The 27734-nt window shown below is 50.2% G+C and overlaps 1 protein-coding gene across 3 annotated transcripts in view; it reads right to left on the reverse strand.

Moving 5' to 3' along the window:
• Window positions 1–27734, reverse strand: part of TRIO (trio Rho guanine nucleotide exchange factor) — a 4034553-nt gene that overhangs the window by 1647003 nt on the left and 2359816 nt on the right. For all 3 annotated transcript variants that reach the window (XM_078687660.1, XM_078687659.1, XM_078687661.1), the window contains exon 41: window positions 26264–26333. In XM_078687660.1, the coding sequence (XP_078543786.1) occupies window positions 26264–26333 (70 nt within the window). The remainder of the gene's footprint in view (window positions 1–26263; window positions 26334–27734) is intronic.

Here is a 27734-nt window from a genome sequence, read left to right on the forward strand (position 1 = left end):
CGCCCCCTCTCGACTGAAACCTTGAGAGGCACGAAGCAGCCTGCCTCTCCTCCAAAAGCTTGTGGGACCCCCCTGCAAAGACTGTGGGCTCATGGCACGGCAGTCGGAGCACGACTTCGGGTCGTGGTCGCGTTCCAGGCACCAGAGGCACACGAGGTGGGGATCCGTGACGGACATTCTTGTGACAGGAGTCACAAGGCTTTAAGCCAGTCCTATGATGGGACATCACTCGTGCTGCTACTAGGAGTCGAGTGACTCAAAATAAAGTTCAGTCAAAAATTACTCAAGGGGCAAGCTCTCTACAGGCTGGCGCGCTAAAGAAAGAACTGACATCAGCACACAAGGGAGGAGTCTAAATAGACACCGCAATGTCATCCTGGTGAACACGATGCCGATGACGGACGCTGAGTCAACCGACAATACTTACTGACATGCAGGGGTACTGCTAAGAAATAATTCTCCGGATCCAGCCTGACTCCTGGGGGTAAGGAATGTATAACTAATAGTCTCTTTCAGATTTATAGGTATCAAGTTCAGTAACTTCAGATATAAGGAAACTTATATTTGTCGTAAGTGGTGTTAGTGTAGGAGAGTAGGGTCTGCTTGGTTTCGACTTACAACTTAATGTGGCTGTGGGCCTGCTAATCAGACCCACAGCCCTGCTGTTCTCTCTCTAAATTTCACACCATGTACTTTAGGTACATCACCAATTGAGATTTGGGTCACTCTTGTGAGTCCCTGTACCCAGGGTATAGATGCACCCAAGGCCTACCAGGGGCTGCAGCATATCTTATGCCACACCTGGCGGGCCATCCAAACTGACACAACTGGCTGATCACTCAGCTGGGGCAAGGTCATGTAATCACCCCTTGCTTAGGTATAGTATTCTTATACCTACCCTTATATATAAACACATATGCACCTAATAAGTCACTCCTATGGCAGGCCTTAACAATCCTGGAGGCAGAGTGCTTGGTTTTATGTGAGATGGTGCTCTAGCATGAGCTGAGCCTGTCTGCAGCTTTCGGAACCATGTCCTTATAGCTGTTCTATGATATAGCCATACCATATACTCTTAAGTGCATTATGAACCTCGCGGTTAAATGCTATCTTTGGTTTGGCTTCATCAAAACATGTCGTGTAAGGTTTCATATGCTTTGGAATACTACCCCCTCGCCAGTTCTGGCGACGGGGGTAGCTTCCACCCTTCTAGAGGGAGAAGACATGTTACTTCCACTAATCCCGGTTAAAGTTAACCAGAGCCTCAGCATCACAAAATGAATGCTGCTGCCACAGACACAAGTCTGACCTCCTGCTTCTGGGAGTCCCAGCAGCAGGAGTCCTTCCAGCGAAGGAGGTTTGGACAATAGGTTTCCTGTCTTGGGAGGTGCTAGCACCACCCCAAACAGGCTATACTGTATTGGGGAAGGGAGGGCTGAATGAAATGAGACACTGCCTGGGGCACACAAGGTGTCCCATGCATAGTCCAGTTCAAACCAGTGCTGGGGCACTCCAACTCCAGCTCTGGCGTGCAACTGGACAAAGGGAAAGGGGTGTAACCACCCCCTTCCTGGGTCCCACCCATAGAAGGGACCTAGCAGGTAATCCAGCCCCTAGATTTGGTATATAGGTAGGAGCTGAGTCTCAAGAGTTTAGATTTATCCTGACTGAAACTCTGATACGAAACTTTGGACCTTCGACATCCTACTCGACGTAGAAGACTGAAGAATCTCCCTTGTGGTCAAGGAGTGACCACCCTGTACAAGCAGGCACCATCAAGCGATCAACGGTTTGCTTTGTCGACGCTCCTGCCGGAGCCCGAGAACAGAGCCTGATAAGACCCGGACTTCCAGACTTCCTTCAGCCCAACCACAATCACAGCAAAGCTGAGACCCGTGGAGGCGACGCGAGACGTGGGACCGGCCATCTTGGAAAGCCAGCTAATTTCCGTGCAAGTTCTGAGTCACCCTCGAAGTTGTGCATTTGGGATTGAGAAGCCCCAGCCCCGAGCACCAACTGCACCGAAGATCAGCCCTCCACACTCCACCAGTTCTGCGTGGGGCCCTTCTGCATTTTCCTGCTCGACGCGTCTGTCCGGTCACTTGCCCGTTGGCTAGTGGCCTCTGTGACGACGAAACCTTCGACTTACAACGTTGGTCTGATTACTCCAGACTGGCCCTTGCTCCCCTGAAAAGGAGCAGCCCATCAGACCTTGCTCGTCTGATTAAGAAGCCATCTTCCTTTTCTGCGTGGGTTGCCTTTGCCAAGGCTTGTTGACTCCAATCCGGAAGCCGACACCGCCGACAGCGAGAACCTTCGTGGGACAGTCCGTATCCACCTCCTGGTCCACGTGGCTGCAGAGACAAGCTTCACGACATCACCTGATTGCTTTGCGACATCGCCTGGTTCCATCCTGGTCACTGGCTAGTGACCCAGACTCTGTCCCCTCTGCTTTCAGATACTCTTCGCCCTCGAACCACCCCGGGATCCACCCGGAAACTTCTCTCCTGGTCACCTGCAGCATCTTTCTCCAAGGCTCCATAGGAATCAGTGACGAAACCCGACACACTTTGACACCTATGCACCTGCTTCCTGTGGGTGAGGTAACACGAGTATTTCGGTACTCCTGTGGGTATTGACTATCCTAGTGTCCTAGTTTCAAGTAGCTTTTCCCTAGTCCATCGGGAAGTGTCCTAAAAGAACTAGTTTTCATTTCTTTCATTCCCATTCTAACTCTATGGTAACTTGCGTGCGTGTAAAGACACTGAACGCGCATCCCGTGGGCCTCCTGCTCTCCATCCATTGGTAGTACAGTGTAGCCCCAGCGATTCACCAGGCCCTAGGCCTTTCCTTTGTTCGTGACGTGGTTCTTATACCACTATTTTAGTATATGGTTCGAAGTGCCCCTAGGGCATTACTGTATTTTGTGCAACTTATTGTATTTTAATTAAGTATCTTGTATTGTGCTGGTGCCTCTGACCTCATAAAGAGTTCAGAGGATTGTGTTAGAAATAAATACATATATATTTTGATATGCAACCTGTGTGGTGTCCTTTCACTTGGTATTAAGGGGATTGCATATGGTAAAACAGCTGGCTTCACATACCCTCTTGAGTTTAGCCTAAGACTGCTTTGTCCATGCTACCACTAGGATACCTGGTCTATAAGGTTGACTTTACAACCATAACCATAAGGGTTGCTTGGACTGCTGCAAGGTGCTCACTAGAATAGTAAACATCACATACAAGGCCAACTTCTCACATTGGTGTGCAGTGGTTGGGATTTGAGCTTGCTGTTGTTTTCCCAATTGTAATCTTTGCAATATCATTTGAAAGATCATATAGGTACCTATAGGTACATATAAAACAAGACTTAGAATACTTAAGTTCTACTGAACTTAGTTGTTGTAGACCAAAGGGCCTAGCACTCCCTGACTACAACTCCTAGGGAGGTTTAGCAGGAAAACACTTAGTGTAGGTAGGTGCACACACCACACCTCACTAGATCATGTCTGGCTCAGGTGAACCATCTGGATCTCTACCTGTGGTGAGTGACCCTCCCAGGGCACGCTCCAGATATGACATGCTCAACTTCCAAGAGATGAGACACTTGTGTACCTCATGGAAATTGAAACAGGGTTCCAACCCTACCATCCCACACCTGATAGAACTCCTAGAGAGAGCTGACATTGAGAAGGCCTCTAAACCAGGCCCCTCAGATAATACAGTTGAGGGTGTACCCTCCACAGAAGATGACTCCCCAACCCCAGAAGAGGAGGTTGAAGAAGATTCTGAGGGAGAGGTAGACAGCCAAACTATAGTCAGGAGACTTAGCCAGACTAACTTAAGCCAACTTGGGGCTGAGAATGGGACAGCCCCATTCAGGCCTTCAAGTGGGTTTAACCAGAGGTATAGGAGGGACAGATCTCACTCAGGTGAATCTCTTCACTCCAATGGCTCTAGAGGTTCTCAGAGGGGAATGACTTCCTCTCAAAGGAGAGAACATGAGGCTAGGATGAGGGAAGTCCAACTCCGAATAGAGAAGGAAGAACTTGCCCTGGCAAGGGAGCAAAAGTTAAGTGGATTAGATTCCACTGGTGGCAGCAATATCCCTAAGGATAGAGACAGGTCCTATGACAATAGACACCTGAGTAAGATTGTGCCCCCCTACAAAATTGGGGATGACATCCACAAATGGATAACTGCTTTGGAGAGGGCCTGCAAAGTACAGCAGGTACCCCAAACTCAGTGGGCAGCAATCGTGTGGCTCTCCTTTGCAGAAAAAGGAAGAGACAAGCTCCTCACAGTTAGTGATGATGATGCTAACAATTACACTGTCCTGAAGAGTGCTCTAATTGATGGGTTTGGCCTAACCACTGAACAGTACAGGTTGATGTTCAGAGATACCCAGAAGACACAGACTCGGGACTGGACTGATTTTTTTTATCAAAGATGTGTTTATTAATTTTTGTAAACAATGCATGGCACAATCCGCCCAAGTTCCCACGCAGGGGCGACCAGTTCAAAGATTAGACAATGAATCGAACGAAGAGGAAACCCAACGGACCAGAGTCACATACCCCAACCCCAATGTACACAGCTAAATACAGGTTACAGATTTTGGAGAAAAAAACGGGTGCTCCGAGTAGTCCTCCTCAGACTTAATGTCAGTGGTAAATCCTCTAGTGCCCACATCACCAAGGAGGAGCTAAAGTTTCCGATGGGTCCATCTGTGGGCAAAGTCCATGCTCGATAATAAACCGGATCGCCCCCCTGGGGATCAAAAAGCAGTAAAAAAACGGGAGCACAGGAAAGAAGCAAGGCAGTAGTTGCAGCCATGAGGTAACAATAAAATGAACTCCCTCCCCATAAAACTTCCCCCCTCCCCCCCTCCCCCCTCCCCCCTGGTGGTGGCAGCAGTGTAGATTGGAGTCTTAGAAGTGGGATGACCAAGAGCTGGAAGAGATGTAGGGCCCGCACTGTGGGTGGACACACTGCTGAGGGTAACCCCCGGGACAGAAAGGCGACCAACGGTCCCCACTTGAATTCAAAGTTTTTGAAGTCCTCTCGGAAGATATCCGACATACGTTCCATACTGAGGAGCCTCCATAGACGGGAATGCCACAAAGACATCGCCGGCGCCTCTCGCTTCTTCCAGGCCGCTGCAATGGTGGTTTTGGCCGCCCCTATACAGAGCCACATAATTCTTTTGTCCGCCCTCATTTGGTGCTCTAGCATAGGGTCTCGGACCCCCAAAAGAGTTCCAATCATGGAGGTCGGTATGGGGTACCCCAGTAAGTCCTTCATCTGCGCTAGTATTTCCTCCCAAAATGGCCTGATGGCAGGGCAGTCCCACCAAATGTGCTGAAAGTCCCCCAGGAGACCACACCCTCGCCAACACCTATCTGACGTGCCTGGGAAGATCCGAGCTAGTTTGGAAGGATACAGGTACCAATCCATCATTGTCTTTAGGTGCGCCTCTCGTAAGTCTGCAGATTGGTTGAATTTGAAGATATCAGACCATATGAGTGACCACTCTTCGTCAGTGATATCCCGCTGGGCCAGACCCTCCTACATTGACATCTATCGGGGTCTAGGAGTCGGTGTCGAAGACAGCAGGTGTTTGTACAGGAAGGATATGGCCCCCTTCATGGTGGTAGATTTAACTAGGAAGGCTTCAAATTTGGTGAGGGATCTGGTCGCACCCTCCCCCACCTGGGGACCCAGGGCCCAGTGTAGCATCTGTGTGTGGTGGAAGCGCTCAGAGTCCCCTATCCCATAGTCTCTCTTGCAGTTCTCGAATGTGAGGGGATCATAGTTGTGGTACAGATGGGTCAGAGCCAGACAGCCCCCCTCCCTCCAGGAATCAAATGGTCCTTCATGAAGCGCTGGGGGGAAAGCCAGGTTGAAATGGATAGGGGTGAAGGGCGAAGGGAAGGAAGTCCAGCCGTCCAGTAGGGTCACCGAGTCCCAGATCTTCAGAGTGATACGCGTGGGAGTGCTAAGGTAGGTGTTCTTGGGCCTGTCCTGTTTCGCCCGCCAAATGAGGTCCCAGATCGTTCTGCCCGCTACACTACGGTCCATATGGAGCCTGTGTTTCTCTGAGTCTTTCTGTGACCATTCGGTTAGAATCCTAAGTTGGGCAGCTTTATAGTTAAGGTGCATGTCAGGTAGGCCAGCCCCTCCCTCCCTCTGGGGGCGTCGAAGCAAATGAAAAGAAAAACGGGCTCGCCCTCCCTGCCAAACAAATCGCAGGATCAAGGCCTTCACCCTTCTAAAGAAGTCCTTATCCATCTCTATGGGAAGTGCTTGGAATAAATACAACAGTTTGGGAAGGAGGGTCATCTTAACGGCGTGGATCCACCCCAGCCTAGAGAGGAATAGTTGCTTCCACCTCTTGAGCTCTGCTTGAACGCGCGTCAGGATAGGTGGGAAGTTAGCGCCGTATAGGTGCTCCACCTTCGATGTGAGCTGTAACCCCAAGTACTGAAGCGAGGAGGAGGCCCAAGACAGGGGTGTCAATGTCTTAAGGTGACAGGCCTCAGCCGAAGAGAGAGTGATGTTAAGTATGTAAGATTTGGTCAGGTTGACTTTGAATCCCGCTGCATTCTCAAAGCGGCTCAGAACAGCCTGCAGGTGCGGGAGGGACGACGTCGGGTTGGAGAGGGACAGGAGGACGTCGTCCGCAAAGAGGGATATTTTATGTGTCTCGCCCGTGAATGGGAGACCTTCAATGCCCGGGTGTTCTCTGACGGCTAAGGCCAAGGGTTCAATACTAAGGGCGAACAATAAAGGGGACAGGGGGCATCCCTGCCTAGTGCCTCTGGAGTGGAAGAAGGGAGCAGACTGGACGCCATTCACCGCAACTCTGGATCTCGGTAACCTATATTTGGCTTGGAGCATTTGAATAAATTTGGGGGAGAAGCCAAACGCCGTGAGTGTTGTCATGAGAAAGTTCCAATCGACGCGATCGAAGGCTTTTTCGGAGTCGAGGCCGACCAGGGTAGCCGGAATTTTAAATTTGTTCGCCTTTTCGATTAGGTGAAGAATGCGTCGAGTGTTATCGTGCGTTTGGCGACCCGCAATAAAGCCAGATTGGTCAGGGTGGATGATGAGCGGCATAAGGCTGTTGAGTCGTTTAGCCAGGATAGAGGAGTAGAGTTTGGCGTCTATATTCAAGAGTGCAATAGGCCGGTAGGAGGCGCAAAGGGTGGGGTCTTTTCCCACCTTAGGAATCACCGAGATCACTGCCTCGGCCATAGAAACTGACGTGTCCCCGTCGGAAGCCATTTGGTTGAATAGCCTAACCAGATGGTGGCCTAGGTCGGGGGCAAAAGTTTTATAAAAAAGTGCAGTGTACTCATCTGTACCTGGCGACTTATGGGACTTCAAAGCTCTGATAGCAGAAAGTACTTCCTCCAGCGTGATCGAAGCAGTCAGCTCATCATTCCAGGCTGGGGAGACTTGCGGGATAGGTAGATTCTGGAGGAAGTCCCGTTGTGCGGCAGGGTCCAGGGCGTCTGGAGAGTACAATGCTCTGTAGAAGTCCCCGAAAAGGTTCGCTTTGTCCTCGTCTCTGTGGGTGAGTGTCCCTGAGGTGTCCTGAATACCCCCAATGTACTCCCGCTCCCTTTTGTCTCGCAGCTGCCTCGCGAGGTGTTTTCCTACCTTATTGCCTTGGGTGTAGGAGAGGTTACGCAGTTTAAGAAGAGTGAACTCAGCTCGGTTATTATAAATGGCCCTGAGTTTGCCTCTGATGGCCGTGAGGTTGCGGAGTGTTTGTCTGGTGGGTGTGAGTTTGTGGGCACTTTCAATGGATGCCAGTTCTTCCTCCAGATCTTCCCTTTCTTTTGCCCTACGTTTATTCAGAGCGGAATTGAGGGCAATACACTTACCCCGAATCACCGCCTTAAGGGCGTCCCATGTGTTGTATTCAGAGGTGTCTTTCGGGCGGTTATGCTCGTAAAAATCCCTGATAGTCTCTCGCAGGAGGGTGCACGAGTCCTTATCTCTAGTAAGAGATGCTGGGAAATACCATCGGGCCGGTGAAGGGGCATTGTCTAGCCAGGACAAGCAAATAGAGTATAAACCGTGGTCAGAGACTGATATGGGGAATATCTTAGCCTCTCTGAGGCTGCCCTGTAGGGACTGGCTAGTGAAGATGTAATCCAGCCTAGAGTAGGAGTGATGGACGTGGGAGAAGAAGGTGTAGTCTTGGGTGTGTGGATAAAGGGCGCGCCAGGTATCCAATAGTCCCATGTTAGTAATAAGCCCTTGAGTATCAGGATGGAAAGAGCCCAGACCAGAGCGATTAGTATGTGTGCTGTCAAGTGTGGGGTGCCAAACTAAGTTGAAGTCGCCTAGTACGAATAGGGGGCCTTCGGCGAAATCCGTTATTTTACCCAGGAGAGTATTCAAGAAGTCTCTCTGTCCGCTATTGGGGGCATATAGTGTCACAAAGGTGCTCACCTTCCCCTTCAGCCGGCCTTTAACCATCAGCCACCGGCCATCCTTATCAGTTAGTATATCCAGGGGCTGAAAGTGAGCAGAGGGACGAAAAAGGAGTGCCACCCCCCTGTGCTTGGTAGGATCAGAGGATCTATAAATGAGCGGTTTTGCCTTATGTTTCAGGCGGAAGTCCTCAGCTTTCATCAAGTGGGTTTCTTGTAGTGCAATTATGTCTATATGGTGGTCTAAGATGTATTTCCAAACTTTCTGCCTCTTCTGGGGGAATTAAGCCCCTTAACATTCCAGGTACCTATTGTGACCGGCATTGCAGTATGTGTACCGGAGTAACCATCTTAGCGAGACCACTCGGGTTCCCGGATGGGTACCACCAGGGGCTGCTTTCCCCTCCACCTCCCATAGGCCAGACAACATCCCGGTCAATATTATGCCCGCCACCCCCCTTAAGATGCATTGGAAAGCTCCGTTGTGCCCTCTCCAGCCCCTGCTCCCCCAACCCCCCTCTCTCCAGTCCCTGCCAACCCAGAGGAGAATTAGTAGCCACCACCAGATTTCCCTCCCTCCCCCCACCCCCTTCCCCAGAACGAAAAACAAACTGATCAACCATAACCAAAGTTGTAGAACCTTGCACAGCCACCCCGTGGGGCGGCCCACCCCACTCATAGGCAGGTGGGAACTACGGGCCTTGGGGCCCGGACCGCGCGGCATCACAGCGGTAGTTAATTAGAGTCATTGGAACAAAAAGTCACTTACATATCGATCCATTCAGCACAGCGTTTGCCACCCGGGAGAATAAGGCTGTCCTCGGTGGCCCATACGGCATGAATGCGACCTCGACAGTCAGAGGTGGCCCGCCATAGTCTCCGCGGTCACTCCCTGAGATGAAAAAGAAAGACAATGCTCACCAAGCAGGCCATCAGCCATTTCTCTTATTCGTTGCTTGCGACCAGGGCGAGGTGGAGGCAGCATTCCTCGGCGAGGACTTGGATGTATCCGGCACAGGGTCGCCCTCCTCTGTCGGCAGCCCCAGGAGGCGCAGACCCTCTCCCAGGGAGGTGAGGTGATGTCGTTTGTTGTAGAGCTCGAAGCTCAGACCAAAGGGGTATGTCCACCTATATTTAACACCATCGTCGTGGAGCTTGGATGTGATGGAACGGAGGGTCTGTCGCCTCGCCAGCGTGGACGGAGCGATATCCTGAAAAACGGAGCACGTAAAGTTCTGAAAGGAGATCCTTAGCCCTTGCAGCCTGCAGGACTTTTTCCTTCACCTTATACGAGTGGAATTTCGCCAGGATATCGCGTGGACGCCGCCGATCACCTTTTGGGGGGGTGCCCACTCTGTGCCCCTGTCAAGCTTTATTTTGAGCACCGTGGGGTGGAGGATCTCCGCAAAGAGGCCCTCCATGAATGCTTCCAGGTCGGGGCCCTCCGCGCCTTCCTCAAGGTCTTTGATGCGGACATTTTCCCGCCTTGCGCGATTTTCCAAATCTTCAGTCTTTAGCTGCGCCTGCAGGAGCTGCTCCTTCAAGGACCTGATGTCGTCCTGGCATTCCCCTAGGGCCTGACTGTGCGTTTGGTGGCCAGCCTCCAGGTCGAGCACTCTCATACCCACTGAGTCCACATCTTGTTGCAGGGAGGTCATGCGTTCCGTGATATCCGAGCGCAGTTGGTCAATAGAGGACTTCATGTCTTGGCTCAGCTCCTTTCGCAGTTCTGACTTGAACTCCTTAAACAGGGATTGGAGGTCCGCTTTGGAGAGGGCCATGTTGGCTTTTTCCGTGGAGCCCCGGAGCGCCGGCCTGGCGTCAGTTGGAACAAAGAAATCCGAGACCTTGCCAGACCCTTTAGTCGTGCCCCTCATCGGCGGCATGAGGAGTAGGGTCGCCCTCTTCATTGAAATTAAGTGGCAGTCTCTGGTAGGCTCTGGTGGGCCCGATGCACTCGGCTCAGTTGGCGCGTCCCCTTCCTCTACTAGCTTCTTGGGCCGACAGGCCGTTCAGCGCGACCACCCAAGGCTTCCCGGCATAAGCCCCGCAAAATTGCTTTCCTCCCAGGAATCGCCGCTATTCTGGGCGGCCGGCACACATGAATCGCCTGTGCTGTGCTGGTGGGGGCTACGCATATAGTTGAATCGAGCGCCAGGGTGCAGGGATCCCATAGAGCCCCTCGTGGCTAGGTTTTATCCAGTATGTCCCGGCGGCCGCCATCTGAGGGTCAGGCATCAGGGGTGCCATCCCTGGGTGTCTCAGAGCCAGCCTGGCGGCAGGTGGACAGCAGTGGGGTCCCCCAGGTACCTGGAGGCTCCGCTGGACCCCAGCCTGTCCCACGGAGCAATGTAGACATCGGTCGGGGCTCCCGGCGATCCTCCCGTCTCACTCTCCGGCCGCCATTTTCCATGCAGAGGTCCGCGCCGGGACGGTGCGTGAAAAGCGGATCTCCGGGGCCTCTGCAGTGAGATCCGACGCTGCTCACTGCTCCCCGTGCATTCCGCCGCCGAAAGCGATACAGGACGGTGAGTTCCGTTCCATTTTGCCGCTGGAAAGGGCACGCTGAGTGTCGCGCGGACCGGGAGCCGAAGCAGGTCACGTCTGCTCGGCCATCTTGCCCGGCCACGCCCCCCGACTGGACTGATTTTGTTGATTGTGCCACTAAGGCTCTGGAAGGCTGGTTGCTGGGAAGTAAAGTTAAGGACTATACAGAATTGTATAATTTGATCATGAGAGAACAAATCCTTCATTATTGTCAGAACCAGTTGTTGCACCAACACCTGATTGACTCAGATCTGACCTTTCCCCAAGAATTGGGAAAGAAGGCAGACAAATGGGTCAGAACCAGGGTTAAGCAGAAACCCCAGAACTAAGGTGGTGATCAGAAAAAGGCAGACCAAAAAGGTGGGGATCAGAATCAAAAAGACCAGAAGTCTTCATCAGGCCCCCAAAAAAAAGACCAGAAGTCTTCATCAGGCCCCCAAAATTCTAATGAAGGGGGGTCCCAAACTTCTAAGAAGAAGAAAGAAGGTCCAAAGAAACATTGGTGTGAGGGGGCGCTAGAGGGCGCGCACACAGAATGGCCGCCTAACAAGGCGGCTCCTGTACCCTGGAGCACAAATCCTTCATCTATCCTACCTTACTGGAAGCCTAACGGTCCCAAACCCTGCTTGACTGGTTGCGGGTGCGATCCCCCGGACTCGATCCGAGTTTGGGGCGAATCCGACCGGCTGTGCCTTCGTGCTGGGCTGCGGCAGTTCCACCGGCGCCGGAGCTATGAGGGAAGGTGTGCTGGGCGGAAGGAACTAGGCGAGACCGGGGATGACCACGAGGCGGCTGGCCTCACCACCAGACCCCGCACGGGAGCGCCAGAGCCTATGTCCCCTGTATAAGAGAGGATTGCGCGCACTCTCGCCCTGTGACGAGAACTGGAGCATACACCTGCCTACTGCCTGGGGAGGCGGGAGCCGTGGCTTCTGTGCCCGTGATCTGTCCGGAGCTGCCGCGAACGGTGCTCCCCCGCTGCCGGGAGGCTGCTCGGCGGAACCTGCGGGGAGCACTGGCGAAGCGCACCTGGGGATTCCGGTCACTTGCCTTGCCTGATTGACACCCCCGAGGACCGCGCTAAGGCGCTATTGACGGCGCGGACCGGGATTACTTGCACGATCTCTGAACCACCACTGGAGGCCCATACTCCTGCCACCATCTTTGCGGGTGGCCCGACGGACATTGGCGCTGCGCGTGGTTAGCGCATTTGAAGAGGTGGGGGGCCTGAGTGCTAGCCTCGCACCGAGAGGCCGTTGTGCCGCCCCATGCTGCTTTGGATCTCGCTCCCACCGGCCCAAGCACTGCTGGTGAGTCTGCCCAGGCCATTGTGCACTCAGACCTAATTGTACTGCCGGCGCAGGACGGGAAGCACTGGGAGAGGTTGTTCCTCACTGACTGTGGGAAGCCGTTGGGCGCTAGTGACACTCCTTGTTTTGCTCACGGTTTGTGGGACTAGGGGACTGGCACGCCCGACAACGATATCACCTAATACTTTAGGCATTGGTGGACTGCGCCTGCTGTGATAGCTCCTGAATTGAGACGGTGAGTCTGGAGGGGGCCTTTTGCCGTGGATTGCGCCCTCCCTACTACCCATTGTGGAACATAGCGCTGACCGCGGAGCCACAATGGTTAGGCAAGACAACCGCCAACCGAAACTATCCTTTGAGGCCGCGAAGAGGGGGCAGAAGGCGCCTGTTGAAAAGCCCAGCGCGAGTGGGTTGGGTGCGGCTGGCGGTGCCCCCCCCCCCCCCTGATAACCAAGATCTACAACAGATCCTGCAAGAGATGCGACAAGGCTTCGCCACGGTAGTGGACAAGGTGGACAGGATGTCCTCCAGGATGGATGCCCTTGTCCACAAAGTTGATCAGAACGAAGAGAGAATTGTGGCTGCTGAACAGCGTATCTTGGATGGCGATGACACCACGGCCTCCCACACCACTCAATTGGCCAGGAAGGACAACCTACTGCGGGTCATTGTGGCCAAGAATGAGGATTTGGAGGCCCGCAGTAGACGCAATAACATTCGCGTCACGGGCGTGCCGGAGTCCACAAACACGGGCAGGATGGAACTCTACGTTGAAAAGATGCTCCTGGCGTTAATTGGTGAGGAAGCGTTCTCCCCACAGTTCTTCATTGAGCGAGCACACAGATCCCTTGGACCTGTGCCTAAACCAGGAGCGCCGCCGAGGCCCATAATAGCCCGCTTGCTGAACTACCGAGACCGTGACACAGCCCTTAGAGCGGCGCGTGCGGAACAGACTTTATCCTACAACGGTGTGAACTTCTCCATTTACCCCGACTTCACTCCCATGGTCCAAGAGGAAAGACGTAAGTTTCTTGCAGTAAAGAAAAAGCTACGGGATGCACAGATAGACTATGCCCTACTCTATCCAGCGAGGCTCCGAATCACGCACCAAGGGAAGCAACGCTTCTTCACTAACCCGCAAAAGGTAGAGGACTACTTGAAGACACTTAGAAGGGTGCAGAGAGGGCCAAGAGAACAAGATGCTGCGGAGGAAGACGGCGTGCCAGAATCGGATGAAGACGCCTGAGCCAGTGTGGACGCGATGACCACCGGTCTGCAGGAGGCGACCTTGCACTGCTGCGATGCTACGCCATATGTACCATGTGCAAAGGCTGGAACTAAAACATGGGACAGGGACCTACTACCAGTGGTAATGTACTCCAGGGTCCACTGCCCCCCCCCTTCGCCTCCCTCGAGGGCGTAACACACTAAGAGGCTAGTGAGGGGAGTTGTGGCTGTGTGCCCTCTGATGCTGTTTCCCCTGAGGGTATACCCCATGCTTTTGTTTAGACTTTTTGAGGTTTGTTTAGTTTGGGAAGGGGGGAAAAAGGGTGTGGGTACGAAGAACCCTCCTGGCGAGTTGGGGCAGCTGAGGAGACCTGGGGGGAGGGATGGGGAGGGTATTAGTGGCTGCTGGCATGATTGGGATGCAGTAGTGGGAGGGGGGAATTTATGTTTACAAAGGTTTTTTCCTTACAGGGGGGGAGGGCCTGATGTGTGGAGCAGGAGGTTACATATCCCATCTGAATAGAGATGTATTACTAAGACGACTTCATGGCGTATTGCAATATTACAGAATGTTATCTAAACTATGGCAGGAACGGGACTTACTGCGCAAATGAGTTGTATGTCATGGAATGTCAGGGGGCTTAATAATGCCAGGAAATGCCGTGACGTTATTGCGTATTTGGACCGTCACCAGGTTCAGGTTGCTATGTTACAAGAGACACACATATCACCACAGACTCGCCCTACTTTTGCAAGTAAATGGGCCACTACACGTTCTTTCTCATCTTACTCCTCATATGCAAGGGGGGTGACTATCCTGATTAAACGCAACTTTCCTTTCCAGGTGTTGGGTGAGGCCTCAGATGTCGAAGGGCGCTTTGCTATTGTATGGGGGCGCCTTGGCCGAGGCACTTTTACGCTGGTGAACTGCTACGCCCCTAACGTGGATCAGCCCGAATTCTTCACCGCACTTTGGGGCAAGATCCTCGATGTAGGCTCCCAACATATCATCTGGGGGGGTGACTTTAATGTGGCGCTAATGCCCCGAATGGATAGAGCTGATGGTGTGGCACTCTACAAGCCCAGGTCCAGGTATAAAGGTGTGATTGAGGAGGGAGACTTGTTGGATAGTTGGAGACATCTATACACAACCCAAAAAGAGGGCACACATTTCACATCACTGACTGGTCCATGGGCACGACTGGACTATCTGCTACTGTCTAAGAATTTGAGTGTTGGGTTGACCAGGGCGGAACATTTACCTAGGACGTACTCCGATCATAGTCCGGTCCTGATATGTCTGCAGGTACCCGGCTGGGATAACCCCCGGCCGCATTGGCGGTTGCAACCTGCGGCGTTGCTAGACATGGTGTTTCGTGAAGAACTGCGCGATGAGATCGCTGCATTTTTCCCGCGCAACAAGGGGTCAGTAGACTCGGTTGACACCATCTGGGAAGCGTTCAAGGTCACGGTTAGGGGATACTGTATATCGAAAAGCTTTGGAGTGTTGCGTGATATACAGCGCACCATCCGTGCCCTGGATAGAGACCTGAAAGCCTAGAAGCTAGGATGGTACTGGATGACACAGCTGACATTCATGCAGAATTCAGGGTCAAATTAACGAAGTATGAGGAGGAAGCGGCTAGGGAAGCAAAATTTAAAGGAAAACATTGGCAGGCGAGGAAATATTGTGAGGGAGATAGACCTGGCAGGGCACTGGCAGTACTGACCCATCCTTCTAATACACCCAATGTAATACTCGAAATTATAGATGACCAGGGTCAAAATATTCGAGACACGGATGGTATACTATCTGTGTTCTTGTCACATTATCACACGCTCTACACCACTGCGACATCCGGAGACGTGCCATAAGATGATTTTCTTGGAGAGGTGGCCCTATGTTGGTTGGGGAATGCTCCCGGTCCTTTCTTGCTGCTCCCTTTGAGCTAGACGAAATTAAAGAAGCCATCATGTCACTCCAAAATGGTAAAGCCCCTGGCCTAGATGGGCGACCAGTAGAATTTTACAAGGAATACATTGATATAATGGCTCCTGTCCTTCGTGAGGTCTTTGAAGAGTCTCTGGCCGACGGAATCCTTCCCCGCTCAATGCGAGAAGTCGTTATCACGTCGCTCCTTAAGCCAGGTAAGAACCCTAACAATTGTGATTCGTACCGCCCACTGTCCCTATTGAACAGCGACGTCAAAATATTGGCTAAGGTACTGGCCACCAGGCTTTCCCTCTTGATGACTCAAATCATACTTCCAGACCAATCGGGCTTTGTCCCTGGCCGTTCCACCTCCCATAATTTGCGCACGTTGTTTTCCCTGATTAGAACGGTGCACCCAGATCTCCCAGTCGCAGCGTTTTTTTGGGACGCCACTAAGGCCTTCGATTCGGTCGAATGGCCGTACTTATTTACTGTCCTGACCCGTATGGGATTCCCTACTTTATTTATCTCTTGGATGCGGCTACTATATACGCAACCCACGGCGAGAGTACTGATCAATGGCTACCTTTCTCCCTCGGTTGCGATCACCAGAGGCACCAGACAGGGATGCCCGCTGTCCCCTCTCCTCTTTGCGATTGCTGTAGAGCCCCTGGCCTGTAGGCTGCGACAGTTGCACCGGGAGGGTGCATTTCGCTGCCTTCAACGTCAGATTGATGTGTCATTGTATGCTGACGATATGACACTTTACGTCAAGGACCCGGCACAGAATCTTAACCCCTTGTTAGGAGAATTTGTTGTTTTTGGCAGGCTATCTGGGGTATGCATCAATTGGATCAAATCGCAATTCATCCCCATCACGGATACAGTTACTGACTTTCCATTAGACTTTCCTTTGGAATGGTGCCGAACAGACTTACGCTACTTGGAAATTCAAGTCACACGCGATAAGGATGAAATACTGCGACTCAACTATGGAATTGCGATCACAAAACTCACCGCATCGGTTGATCGCTGGATTTCTCTTCCCTTGTCTATGGCGGGGAGGGCGTCACTTATTAAAATGGTGGTGCTGCCCCGCTTTTTATACTTTTTTCTCAATATTCCCTACTACCCGGGCGCTTTCTTCTTCAAAACATTACGAATGGAGCTGAGCAGGTTGTTTTGGGGCGGTAAGCACCCACGGCTTCGCTGGTCGATACTGATTCAGCCATATGATCAGGGAGGCTTCGATATACCTGATTTCTAGGCCTACTACGTCTGTGCGCAGGCACACTATATGTACCATTGGATGCGCCCCACGCCTTTTATGCCTCAACTAGCAGTCGAGGACTGGATTGCGGACCCCCTACCTTTGAGTGGGCTCATTCACTGCTCACCGACGGCCATAGAAACGCCGTTTACTATGGTCACATGCACTGTTGATGCTTGGCGTCGATTGACTAAGATGTTGGGCTGCACTATGCCATACTCTCCTCGTCTACCGTTAACGTACCACCCTGCGTTGGAACTCCTCCAAGAGCGCGGCTTCCAGGCACTCTGCCAACGCTAGCGGGTCACCTGCTGGGGTGATCTTTTTACTAACGGCCAGTTCAATGCAGTGGACTTGTTTTTCAAGACCCATAACCCCACTCCTCTCGAGTCATTCTATTACCTTCGGCTGCGTCAAGGGATGAGAAAGATTTTGCCTGACTTTCCTAATGAACCAGCGGTCCTGCCCCCCTTGCATTTCATGTTGTGCTCACAAGACGGCTTGCACTTAGTGTCGGGCATGTACCGACATGCACGGACATCTCAAATAGAACAGGGTAGCTCAGCCCGTTCACACTGGGCTGCCGACCTAGCGATAGGGATTACGGATGACCAGTGGTCCTACTGTGGTCCTACTGCAGCGGCCTCACGGCTCGTATTTCAGCTAGCTGTAGGCTCAGGATGATACATTTTAAATTCCTTCAGCGCCTATATTATACACCAGTCAAGAAACATAAGTTCCGATTATCCAATGATGACAGGTGTGAACGCTGTCGTGCAGAGCATGCTGGATTCCTACATTTGTCTTGGGAATGCCCCTCAATCCAAGCTTATTGGCAACAGGTACATGTTGCCCTTGAATCTATGACTAAAACACCAATAGACCCTGATCCTCTATTAATGTTACTGGGGTACACACCGCACATCCCTAGGTCCTGTAGAAAATTCTTAGACATTGCACTCCTCCTTGCTAAGCGCCGCGTGGCGTGTCGCTGGGGGCGTGGCCGGACACCGAAGTTCAAGGACTGGCTAGCTGATCTAACTTACTGCCAGGAACAGTTCACTATTTTTACTGAGACACTTCCGATCTCTAGTAAGCCTAGGGATGTTTGGGGCCCTCTGACCACATACTTACTTACCCAGGCACATGGGGATGAGGACGCATCCACGGGGGATATGCGAAGTGAAGATGAAACACTTGAAGCTGAAGCCCTACCCATGTCATGCTGCTAACTATGGATGGGGTTTACTTTTGTACATTTTCTGTATATGAGACTGCATAGCTGGGTATGTTGTATCGCATGTTAACTATCATTGCTAATTTGCACGAAATCTTGATTACTAAATACTGTGATTGTTTGGCTTGAACCGTACTACGATATTTATGCGTTGTTAATGTCCTCTGGCACTCACCCCTATCGAACATGCCTAGCGTCTACTCAGACGCCTATCCCTAATCAGGTCCTACTGATGTGCTGCCATGAATTATTTGTATGATGTGATGTAGACACTGCCGTAACGCTCCACACTGCTAACCTCTGTTTTTCTTGTTTTGCAAAAACTACTAATAAAGCTTAAACATTTTTTAGAAAAAGAAACATTGGTGTAATTACTGTAAATCTGCCTTTCACTGGTTTAGTGAGTGTACCAAGAAAGGTACAGCCCCTACCACTGTAGCCCCTAAGGCACCTGCACCCCCTAGTACAGTTAACAGTGGTAGTTCCCAACCCAAGGCTATAGTGGGGTTAACCATGGGTACTGAGGTGGATTCTGGCCTAGTCAGGATTCCAACCCAGGCCGTTCTTGTCTGTAATGTGGACATGGCTATGTCCTCAACTGTGAGTCCCAGTACTCTGGGCAGGTACAGGTAAACGCCTTTGATAAATGATAACATGGCTCAGGCCTACAGGGACACATGTGCCAGTGTCACTATGTTGACACCTAATTTTGTGGACCCTGGACAGATTGTACTGGGTGATAATTACCTGGTGACCAATGCTAGCTATGTCACTACTACCCATAGTGTGGCAGTTGTTAACTTCTCCTGGTGAGGAGTAACTGGCCTCAAAAGAGTTGTGGTAAGTGCAGACCTCCCAGTTGAATGTCTGTTGGGCAATGGCCTTGAATCTTCAGTATGGTCAGAAGTGGAGTATAGGACTCATGCAGAGATGTTAGACATATCAGCACATGTCCTTGCTGTGACCTGGTCACAGCCCAAAAAGTGCCAAACTGAACAGGCCTTGGATCCTGAAACTATGGACCAAGTGCCATCCAAGAGGAAGAGCAGTAGGGTTAAGGCAGTGCTTTCCCCCCTGCCTGCAAGTGAGGATCAGCCTTCTCAGGAAGCTGATCCTGAGACCCCAGAAGGAACTGTCCTATAAGAACTTGAACCTGACCAGGTTGAGTTTCTTGGGACAGGGGGACCTTCAAGGGCAGACTTGAGACAGGAACAGTTAGACTGCCCCTCTCTTGAACCCTTCAGACAGCAAGTTGCTTCTGAGGCTGCTGGGAATGCTACAGGTACCCATAAAGTTTACTGGGATGAAGGACTCCTTTATTCTGAGGGTAGAGACTCCAAGCCTGGTGCATCCAGGAGGTTGGTCATACCTCAGGCCTTCAGGGATTTCCTTCTTACCTTAGCCCATGATATTCCCTTAGCAGGACATCTAGGCCAGAACAAGACTTGGGACAGGCTTGTCCCTCACTTTCACTGGCCCCATCTGTCAGAAGATACTAAGGAGGCCCTCCTGTGTGACCTGCCAAGCCAGTGGCAAATCAGGTGGCACAACAAAGGCCCCCCTCATACCACTACCTGTGGTGGGGGTACCGTTTGAAAGAGTTGGGATTGACATTGTTGGACCAATGGATCCCCAAACAGCCTCTGGGCACAGATTTATACTGGTGGTAGTGGATCATGCCACCAGGTAACCAGAAGCTATTCCCCTAAGGACCACAACAGCACCTGTTGTGGCAAGAGCCCTCCTGGGAGTTTTCTCAAGAGTGGGCTTTCCAAAGGAGGTTGTCTCAGACAAAGGTGCAAACTTCATGTCTGGGTACTTGACCGCTATGTGGAAGGAGTGTGGTGTTAATTACAAATTCACTACACCCTACCATCCACAATGCAATGGGCTTGTTGAAAGATTCAACAAGACCCTCAAGGGTATGATCAAGGGTTTACCTGAAAAGCTTAGGCGAAGATGGGACATCCTTCTACCCTGCCTTCTGTTTGCTTACAGAGAGGTCCCACAAAAGGGGGTTGGCTACAGCCCTTTTGAGCTTTTGTTTGGGCATCCTGTAAGGGGACCCCTATGTCTGGTGAAGGAAGGATGGGAGTTACCTCTCAAAAAGCCTAAACTAGACATAGTGGACTATGTACTTGGTCTCCGCTCCAGGATGGCTGTGTATATAAAGAAGGCTTCTAAAAACCTTGAGGCTAGCCAAGAACTTCAAAAAGCTTGGCATGACCAAAAGGCTGTGCTGACTGAGTACCAGCCAGGACAGAAGGTGTGAGTGTTGGAGCCAGTGGCCCCAGCAGCACTCCAGGACAAATGGTCTGGACCCCACACCATTGTTGACAAAAAGGGAGAGGTCACCTACTTGGTGGACCTTGGAACCCCTAGGAGCCCCCACAGGGTGCTCCATGTCAACAGACTCAAAGCATATGTTGACATGGCAGACATGGGCTTGCTCATGGCTACAGACGAGGGACAGGAGGAATAGAGTGACCTTCTCCCAGACCTGTTGACTCAGAACCCTGATGATGGTTCAGTTGATGGTGTGGCCTTAGCTGGCAGACTCACTGACCAGCAGCAACAGGACTGCAGACAAGTTCTACAGTCCTTAGACATATGTTTTCATTGACACCTAGTCAGACTAACTGGTGCACTCATGAGGTGGGCACTGGTGACAGTCTGCCTGTGAAGAGTAAGATCTACGGGCAACCTGACCATGTCAGGGACTGTATAAAGACTGAGGTACAGAAAATGCTGGAATTGGGAGTAATTGAGCCATCAGAGAGCCCCTGGGCCAGCCCAGTAGTCCTTGTACCAAAACCTCACACCCAAGATGGTAAGAGAGAGATGAGGTTCTGTGTGGACTATAGAGGTCTCAATGCTGTCACTAGGACAAATGCTCACCCCATTCCAAGAGCAGATGAGCTCATTGATAGATTGGCTTCTGCCAAGTTGCTGAGCACATTTGATTTGACAGCTGGCTACTGGCAGATCAGGTTAGCTGAGGATGCCAAGGCCAAAACTGCTTTCTCAACCCCGGGAGGTCATTATCACTTTGTGGTAATGCCCTTTGGCTTGAAGAATGCACCTGCCACTTTCCAAAGGTTGGTGAACCAAGTCCTCACTGGGTTGGATGACTTTTGTGCAGCTTATCTTGATGATATTGCTGTCTTCAGCTCCACCTGGGAAGATCACCTGACCCACCTGAAGAAGGTTTTAAAGGCCCTGCAGAAGGCAGGCCTAACTATCAAGGCCACAAAGTGCCAGATAGGGGAGAGTAAGGTTGTGTACCTGGGCCACCTTGTAGGTGGAGGTCAGGTTCAACCACTGGAGAGTAAGATCCAGACCATCAAGGACTGGGCTCCTCCAACCACCCAGACACAGGTCAGAGCTTTCTTGGGTCTGTCTGGTTACTACATAAAGTTTGTTCAGAACTATGGGTCCATTGTGACACCACTTAATGACTTGACTTCAAAGAAGATGCCAAAAAAGGTTCAGTGGACAATTAGCTGTCAAAAGGCATTTGATGACCTGAAGAAGGCAATGTGCTCTGTACCTATCTTAAAGTGTCCTGACTACTCCAAAGAGTTTATTGTCCAAACATATGCTTCTGAGTTGGAGGTGGGAGCTGTGCTTTCACAACTTAATGTAGATGGTCAAGACTGCTTTTATTAGCAGAAGGCTGACCCCTAGAGAGAAACGTTGGTCAGCCATTGAGAGGGAGGCCTTTGCTGTTGTTTGGGCCCTGAAGAAGTTAAGACCACACTTGTTTGGCACTTCAAAATTCAGACAGACCATAAGCCCCTCTTGTGGCTAAATCAGATGAAGGGTGAGAATCCCAAACTGCTCAGGTGGACCATTTCCTTACAGGGGATGGACTTTACAGTGGAGCACAGACCAGGGACTGACGATGGCAATGAAGATGGTCTCTCCAGGTACTTCCACTTAGAACATGAAGACACAACTGGTCAAGGTTGGTCTAATGCGTTGGGGGGTGGGGGGGGGTTATGTAGGAGAGTAGGGTCTGCTTTCCTATGGTCACCCCATTTTCTTTGCTTTTTGCTTCACTGGTTTTCGACTTAATGTGGCTGTGGGCCTGCTAATCAGACCCACAGCCCTGCTGTTCTCTCTCTAAATTTCACACCATGTACTTTAGGTACATCACCAATTGAGATTTGGGTCACTCTTGTGAGTCCCTGTACTGAGTACTATAGGTACCCAGGGCATAGGTGCACCCAAAGCCTACCAGGGGCTGCAGCATATCTTATGCCACCTTGGTGGGCCATCCAAACTGACACAACTGGCTGATCACTCAGCTGGGGCAAGGTCGTGTAATCACCCCTTGCTTAGGTATAGTATTCCTATACCTACCCTTATATATAGACACATATGCACCTATAAGTCACTCCTATGGCAGGCCTTAACAATCCTGGAGGCAGAGTGCTTGGTTTTATGCGAGATGGTGCTCTAGCATGAGCTGAGCCTGTCTGCAGCTTTCGGAACCATGTCCTTATAGCTGTTCTATGATATAGCCATACCATATACTCTTAAGTGCATTATGAACCTCGCGGTTAAATGCTATCTTTGGTTTGGCTTCATCAAAACATGTCGTGTAAGGTTTCATATGCTTTGGAATACTACCCCCTCGCCAGTTCTGGCGACGGGGGTAGCTTCCACCCTTCTAGAGGGAGAAGACATGTTACTTCCACTAATCCCGGTTAAAGTTAACCAGAGCCTCAGCATCACAAAATGAATGCTGCTGCCACAGACACAAGTCTGACCTCCTGCTTCTGGGAGTCCCAGCAGCAGGAGTCCTTCCAGCGAAGGAGGCTTGGACAATAGGTTTCCTGTCTTGGGAGGTGCTAGCACCTCCCCAGACAGGCTATAGTGTATTGGGGAAGGGAGGGCTGAATGAAATGAGACACTGCCTGGGGCACACAAGGTGTCCCATGCATAGTCCAGTTCAAACCAGTGCTGGGGCACTCCAACTCCAGCTCTGGCGTGCAACTGGACAAAGGGAAAGGGGTGTAACCACCCCCTTCCTGGGTCCCACCCATAGAAGGGACCTAGCAGGTAATCCAGCCCCTAGATTTGGTATATAGGTAGGAGCTGAGTCCCAAGACTTTAGATTTATCCTGACTGAAACTCTGATACGAAACTTTGGACCTTCGACATCCTACTCGACGTAGAAGACTGAAGAATCTCCCTTGTGGTCAAGGAGTGACCACCCTGTACAAGCAGGCACCATCAAGCGATCAACGGTTTGCTTTGTCGACGCTCCTGCCGGAGCCCGAGAACAGAGCCTGATAAGACCCGGACTTCCAGACTTCCTTCAGCCCAACCACAATCACAGCAAAGCTGAGACCCGTGGAGGCGACGCGAGACGTGGGACCGGCCATCTTGGAAAGCCAGCTAATTTCCGTGCAAGTTCTGAGTCACCCTCGAAGTTGTGCATTGGGGATTGAGAAGCCCCAGCCCGAGCACCAACTGCACCGAAGATCAGCACTCCACACTCCACGAGTTCTGCGTGGGGCCCTTCTGCATTTTCCTGCTCGACGCGTCTGTCCGGTCACTTGCCCGTTGGCTAGTGGCCTCTGTGACGACGAAACCTTCGACTTACAACGTTGGTCTGATTACTCCAGACTGGCCCTTGCTCCCCTGAAAAGGAGCAGCCCATCAGACCTTGCTGGTCTGATTAAGAAGCCATCTTCCTTTTCTACGTGGGTTGCCTTTGCCAAAGCTTGTTGACTCCAATCCGGAAGCCGACACCGCCGACAGCGAGAACCTTTGTGGGACAGTCCGTATCCAGCTCCTGGTCGTCGTCGACACCTCCTGGTCCACGTGGCTGCAGAGACAAGCTTCACGACATCGCCTGGTTCCTTCCTGGTTCCATCCTGGTCCCTGGCTAGTGACCCAGGCTCTGTCCCCTCAGCTTTCAGGCACTCTTCATCCCCGATCCGCCCTTGGATCCACCTGGACACTTCTCTCCTGGTCGCCTGCAGCATCTTTCTCCAAGGCTCCATAGGAATCAGCGACGAAACCCGACACACTTTGACACCTATGCACCCGCTTCCTGTGGGTGAGGTAACGCGAGTATTTCGGTACTCCTGTGGGTATTGACTATTCTAGTGTCCTAGTTTCAAGTATTTTTTATTTATTTATTTAAGAAGCTTATAAAGCGCACAGCTGTCCCGGCGCTACAGATTGCAAGCTAGAAAGGGATAAGCTGCTTATGAGGTGGTGAACAGCCAAGTTTTGAGTTTCCATCGGAACACAGGCTCCGAATCAATGAACCTGAGATCCAGTGGGAGGCTGTTCCAAAGTTTAGCTGTAACTACTCCAAACGCTCTGCCCCCGCTCCTGGCACGACGAAATCTGGGTACCACCAGGAGGCGTAGGCTGTTCGATTTGAACGATCTAACAGACTGAGATAGTTTAAGTCTCTTTCTCAAATATCCAGGGCCTAACCCGTTAAGAGCACGGAAGGCCAGGATCAAAGCTTTGAACTGGATGCGGCGGGCAATGGGAAGCCAGTGCAGTTTTTTCCGGTAAGATGCAACCGAGTGGCGGAAAGGAATATTGCCAATCAGTCTCGCAGCAGCGTTTTTCACAATTTGTAAACGTTCAATAAGGTAAAGGGGAGCGCCAGCATAAAGACTGTTGGCATAATCTAAATGCGACGTGATCAGGGCATGAACAATGGTCTTGCGGGAATCCAAAGGGAGGTAAGGGAAGTAGCTTTTCCCTAGTCCATCCGGAAGTGTCCTAAAAGAACTAGTTTCCATTTCTTTCGTTCCCATTCTAACTCTATGGTAACTTGCGTGGGTGTAAAGACACTGCACGCGCATCCCGTGGGCCTCCTGCTCTCCATCCATTGGTAGTACAGTGTAGCCCCAGCGATTCTCCAGGCCCTAGGCCTTTCCTTTGTTCGTGACGTGGTTCTTCTACCACTATTTTAGTATATGGTTCGAAGTGCCCCTAGGGCATTACTGTATTTTGTTCAACTTATTGCATTTTAATTAATTATCTTGTATTGTGCTGGTGTCTCTGACCTCAAAGAGTTCAGAGGATTGTGTTAGAAATAAATACATATATATTTTGATATACAACCTGTGTGGTGTCCTTTCACTTGGTATTAAGGGGATTGCATATGGTAAAACAGCTGACTTCACATGCCCTCTTGAGTTTAGCCTAAAGACTGCTTTGTCCATGCTACCACTAGGATAGCTGGTCTATAAGGTTGACTTTACAACCATCACCATAAGGGTTGTTTGGACTGGTGCAAGCTGCTCACTAGAATAGTGAACATCATATACCAGGCCAACTTCTCAAAGTTAGCACCAGCTTACACAGGCTGCAATGGCAGGCCTGTAGTCACAGTTTAAGTGGTCTCTCATGGGTGGCATAATACATGCTTCAGCCCATGGGAGACTCCTGTTTTATCTGTGCCCTGGGTACCTTAGTACCATATACTAGGGACTTACAAGGATACATCAGTAGTCAATCTGGGGGGTCCTAAATACTCACTATGTGCAATTTAGGGGAGAAGCACAGAGACTTAGGGTCCTGATTTGCAGGATCCCAGTAGATGACACCAGCAAAAAGTGGGAATGAACTGAAAGCAGATTTCCTACAGTAGGGCGGACTCAAAAAGGTACAAAATGTGTAACAGTTGTGCAACTTTCTTTACCCTCTACACTGCACAAGTAACAGCAATGCAAACGTATCATTGGTAACAAACATTCAACTGCAAACGCCTAGCTCACTTAAGATGGTTGGCGAGAGAAAGAAAGTCTATAAAGTCTGAGTGCCTAGAAATGCTATCTTTGACAAAAAGGCCTATCATGGCGCTTTTAAATTAATCAGTTGCCACATCCTTATGCAGTTTCATAGGAAGTTCTCTCTGAAAAACAAGTAGAAAATAAGTTCTCCATGCCGAAGAAAAGTCAAAGCCATTGTTAAAGGATTGTAAAAGCTCTACCTGACCTGGATCGACGTCATCAAAATGCCTAGACCCACTTCAAGTAGCAAAGACAGACTTTACAAACCGCAACTGAGTGACATAATCTCTAGACTTGTCTTCAATAAGTCTGTTTTCACTATTAAACACAGGCTGATAATGCTCATTTTGCGTCAAGTCAACAGGAGCTACTGTCATTTAGACATTGCTTAAGGAATATGGGAAATAATATACCGAATGACGCTTCTGAGGCTATAAACCAGCCCGGCTTAAAACATATAGAGTTAACTGTAAACCTAATATGCTAAAAACACAAAAGATGATTATTAGACTTACGTGATTTATAACAAGTGGTGCCAGTTTTTCAGGATCATCAAGGCACTTCTCCAATTCCCCCAAAAAGAAGCTGCAAACAAGAAAACAGTACAAGTAACATATACATAAGGTGTATCTTTGCATTCTGTTTATTTTCCAAGGCAAGAGCAAAATGCGATTTTAAAACGTTGTAATAATGGTTTTACTTATCAGCCAAAAAAGTTAGAAAATAAACACTCAATCTTTTGACAACCATTATTAATAAAATCCAAACGGTGCCACCCCTCCCCTTTACAACATTCTTTAAATACTGTGGCTCGGTTTAATAAGTGCAGGTCTATAACTTGCACGGCAGTGAAGGAAAATGCAAAGCATGACTAAGTGTAGATATATAAATTATGAGAGGGGATCTGTTCCTCTCAGTGAGGTTGCAGCCTTTCAAATGTGTATAATTGATGTGAAGAAAATGAGGTTTTCATAAGGCAATGTTTGATGTCAACTGAGATATATTAATGATGTAATTTTTAAGATAATGACCACCACCATGGGCTATTGTGTTTGCGTAGTAAACCATAACTAGGACTTTTCAGTAAATTTTTATTTGGTATAGTATCCACCATTGTACTTTCAAGTTACATTTTTCTGAGCAATTTACAGAACTTTTTCATGTAAATCAGGTGAGTATCTGCTCTTAGCAGGCAACCGTAATGTTCTTTAATGAAGTTTTTGCAGTGAATGTTTCTAGTTTATTTATTTATTTTTAAATCTTTTTACTTAGTACATATTACAAGCATATGTAGCATCTGCATGACATTGTATATAGTATTAACAACAGAGGATATCAGGGTGATAAATTGAAGAAGAACCCCAATTGTAAAATAAACCTGTCTAAATATATATCATGTCCATATTGGATTATTGCAGGAGGAAAATAAAATGAGCATGATTACAGAGGAGCGACAAACAAATACTAAATGATTTGAAGGGATGGAGTACGTTCAGGGTGTGGTTCTGAAAATTCTGGACTTGAGAATAAAACTTTGTCGTAACATGACGAATTTAGTATCAAAAGACTGAAAATGACGAGTACACTATGTACAAGCATTTTCGTCATATTCCAGTGACGATTTCACCTCGAAATCGCCATTTTCGTTCTGAACCCTTGGCTTCCATTTTGTATACGGTAGCCATTTTGTGAGTTGCCCTTTACATAGGCTTATAATGCAGCTAAATTCGATTCCAAAGGACACGTACACCTTAATTGACTTTCCTGTGACCTGGGCAAGTTGGAACCATTGCCCCAGGCCGAACCTGTTTGGTCAGTTCCTCTCCCCGTGGCCGAATGAGATAGCATCAAGGCACAACAGGCCATAAACCCATTTCATCGCACACACCCTGCCGAATCTTGCTCACACCTGTCCCTGCTCTTTTCTCTCACTTGCTTTATGATGGGGAGGTGCCCATTTTTATTGGGGGTCCACCGATATCTGAT

This window comes from Lissotriton helveticus, chromosome 4_1 (assembly GCF_964261635.1).
Source record: "Lissotriton helveticus chromosome 4_1, aLisHel1.1, whole genome shotgun sequence".
In the NCBI taxonomy this organism is placed as follows: Eukaryota; Metazoa; Chordata; class Amphibia; order Caudata; family Salamandridae; genus Lissotriton; species Lissotriton helveticus.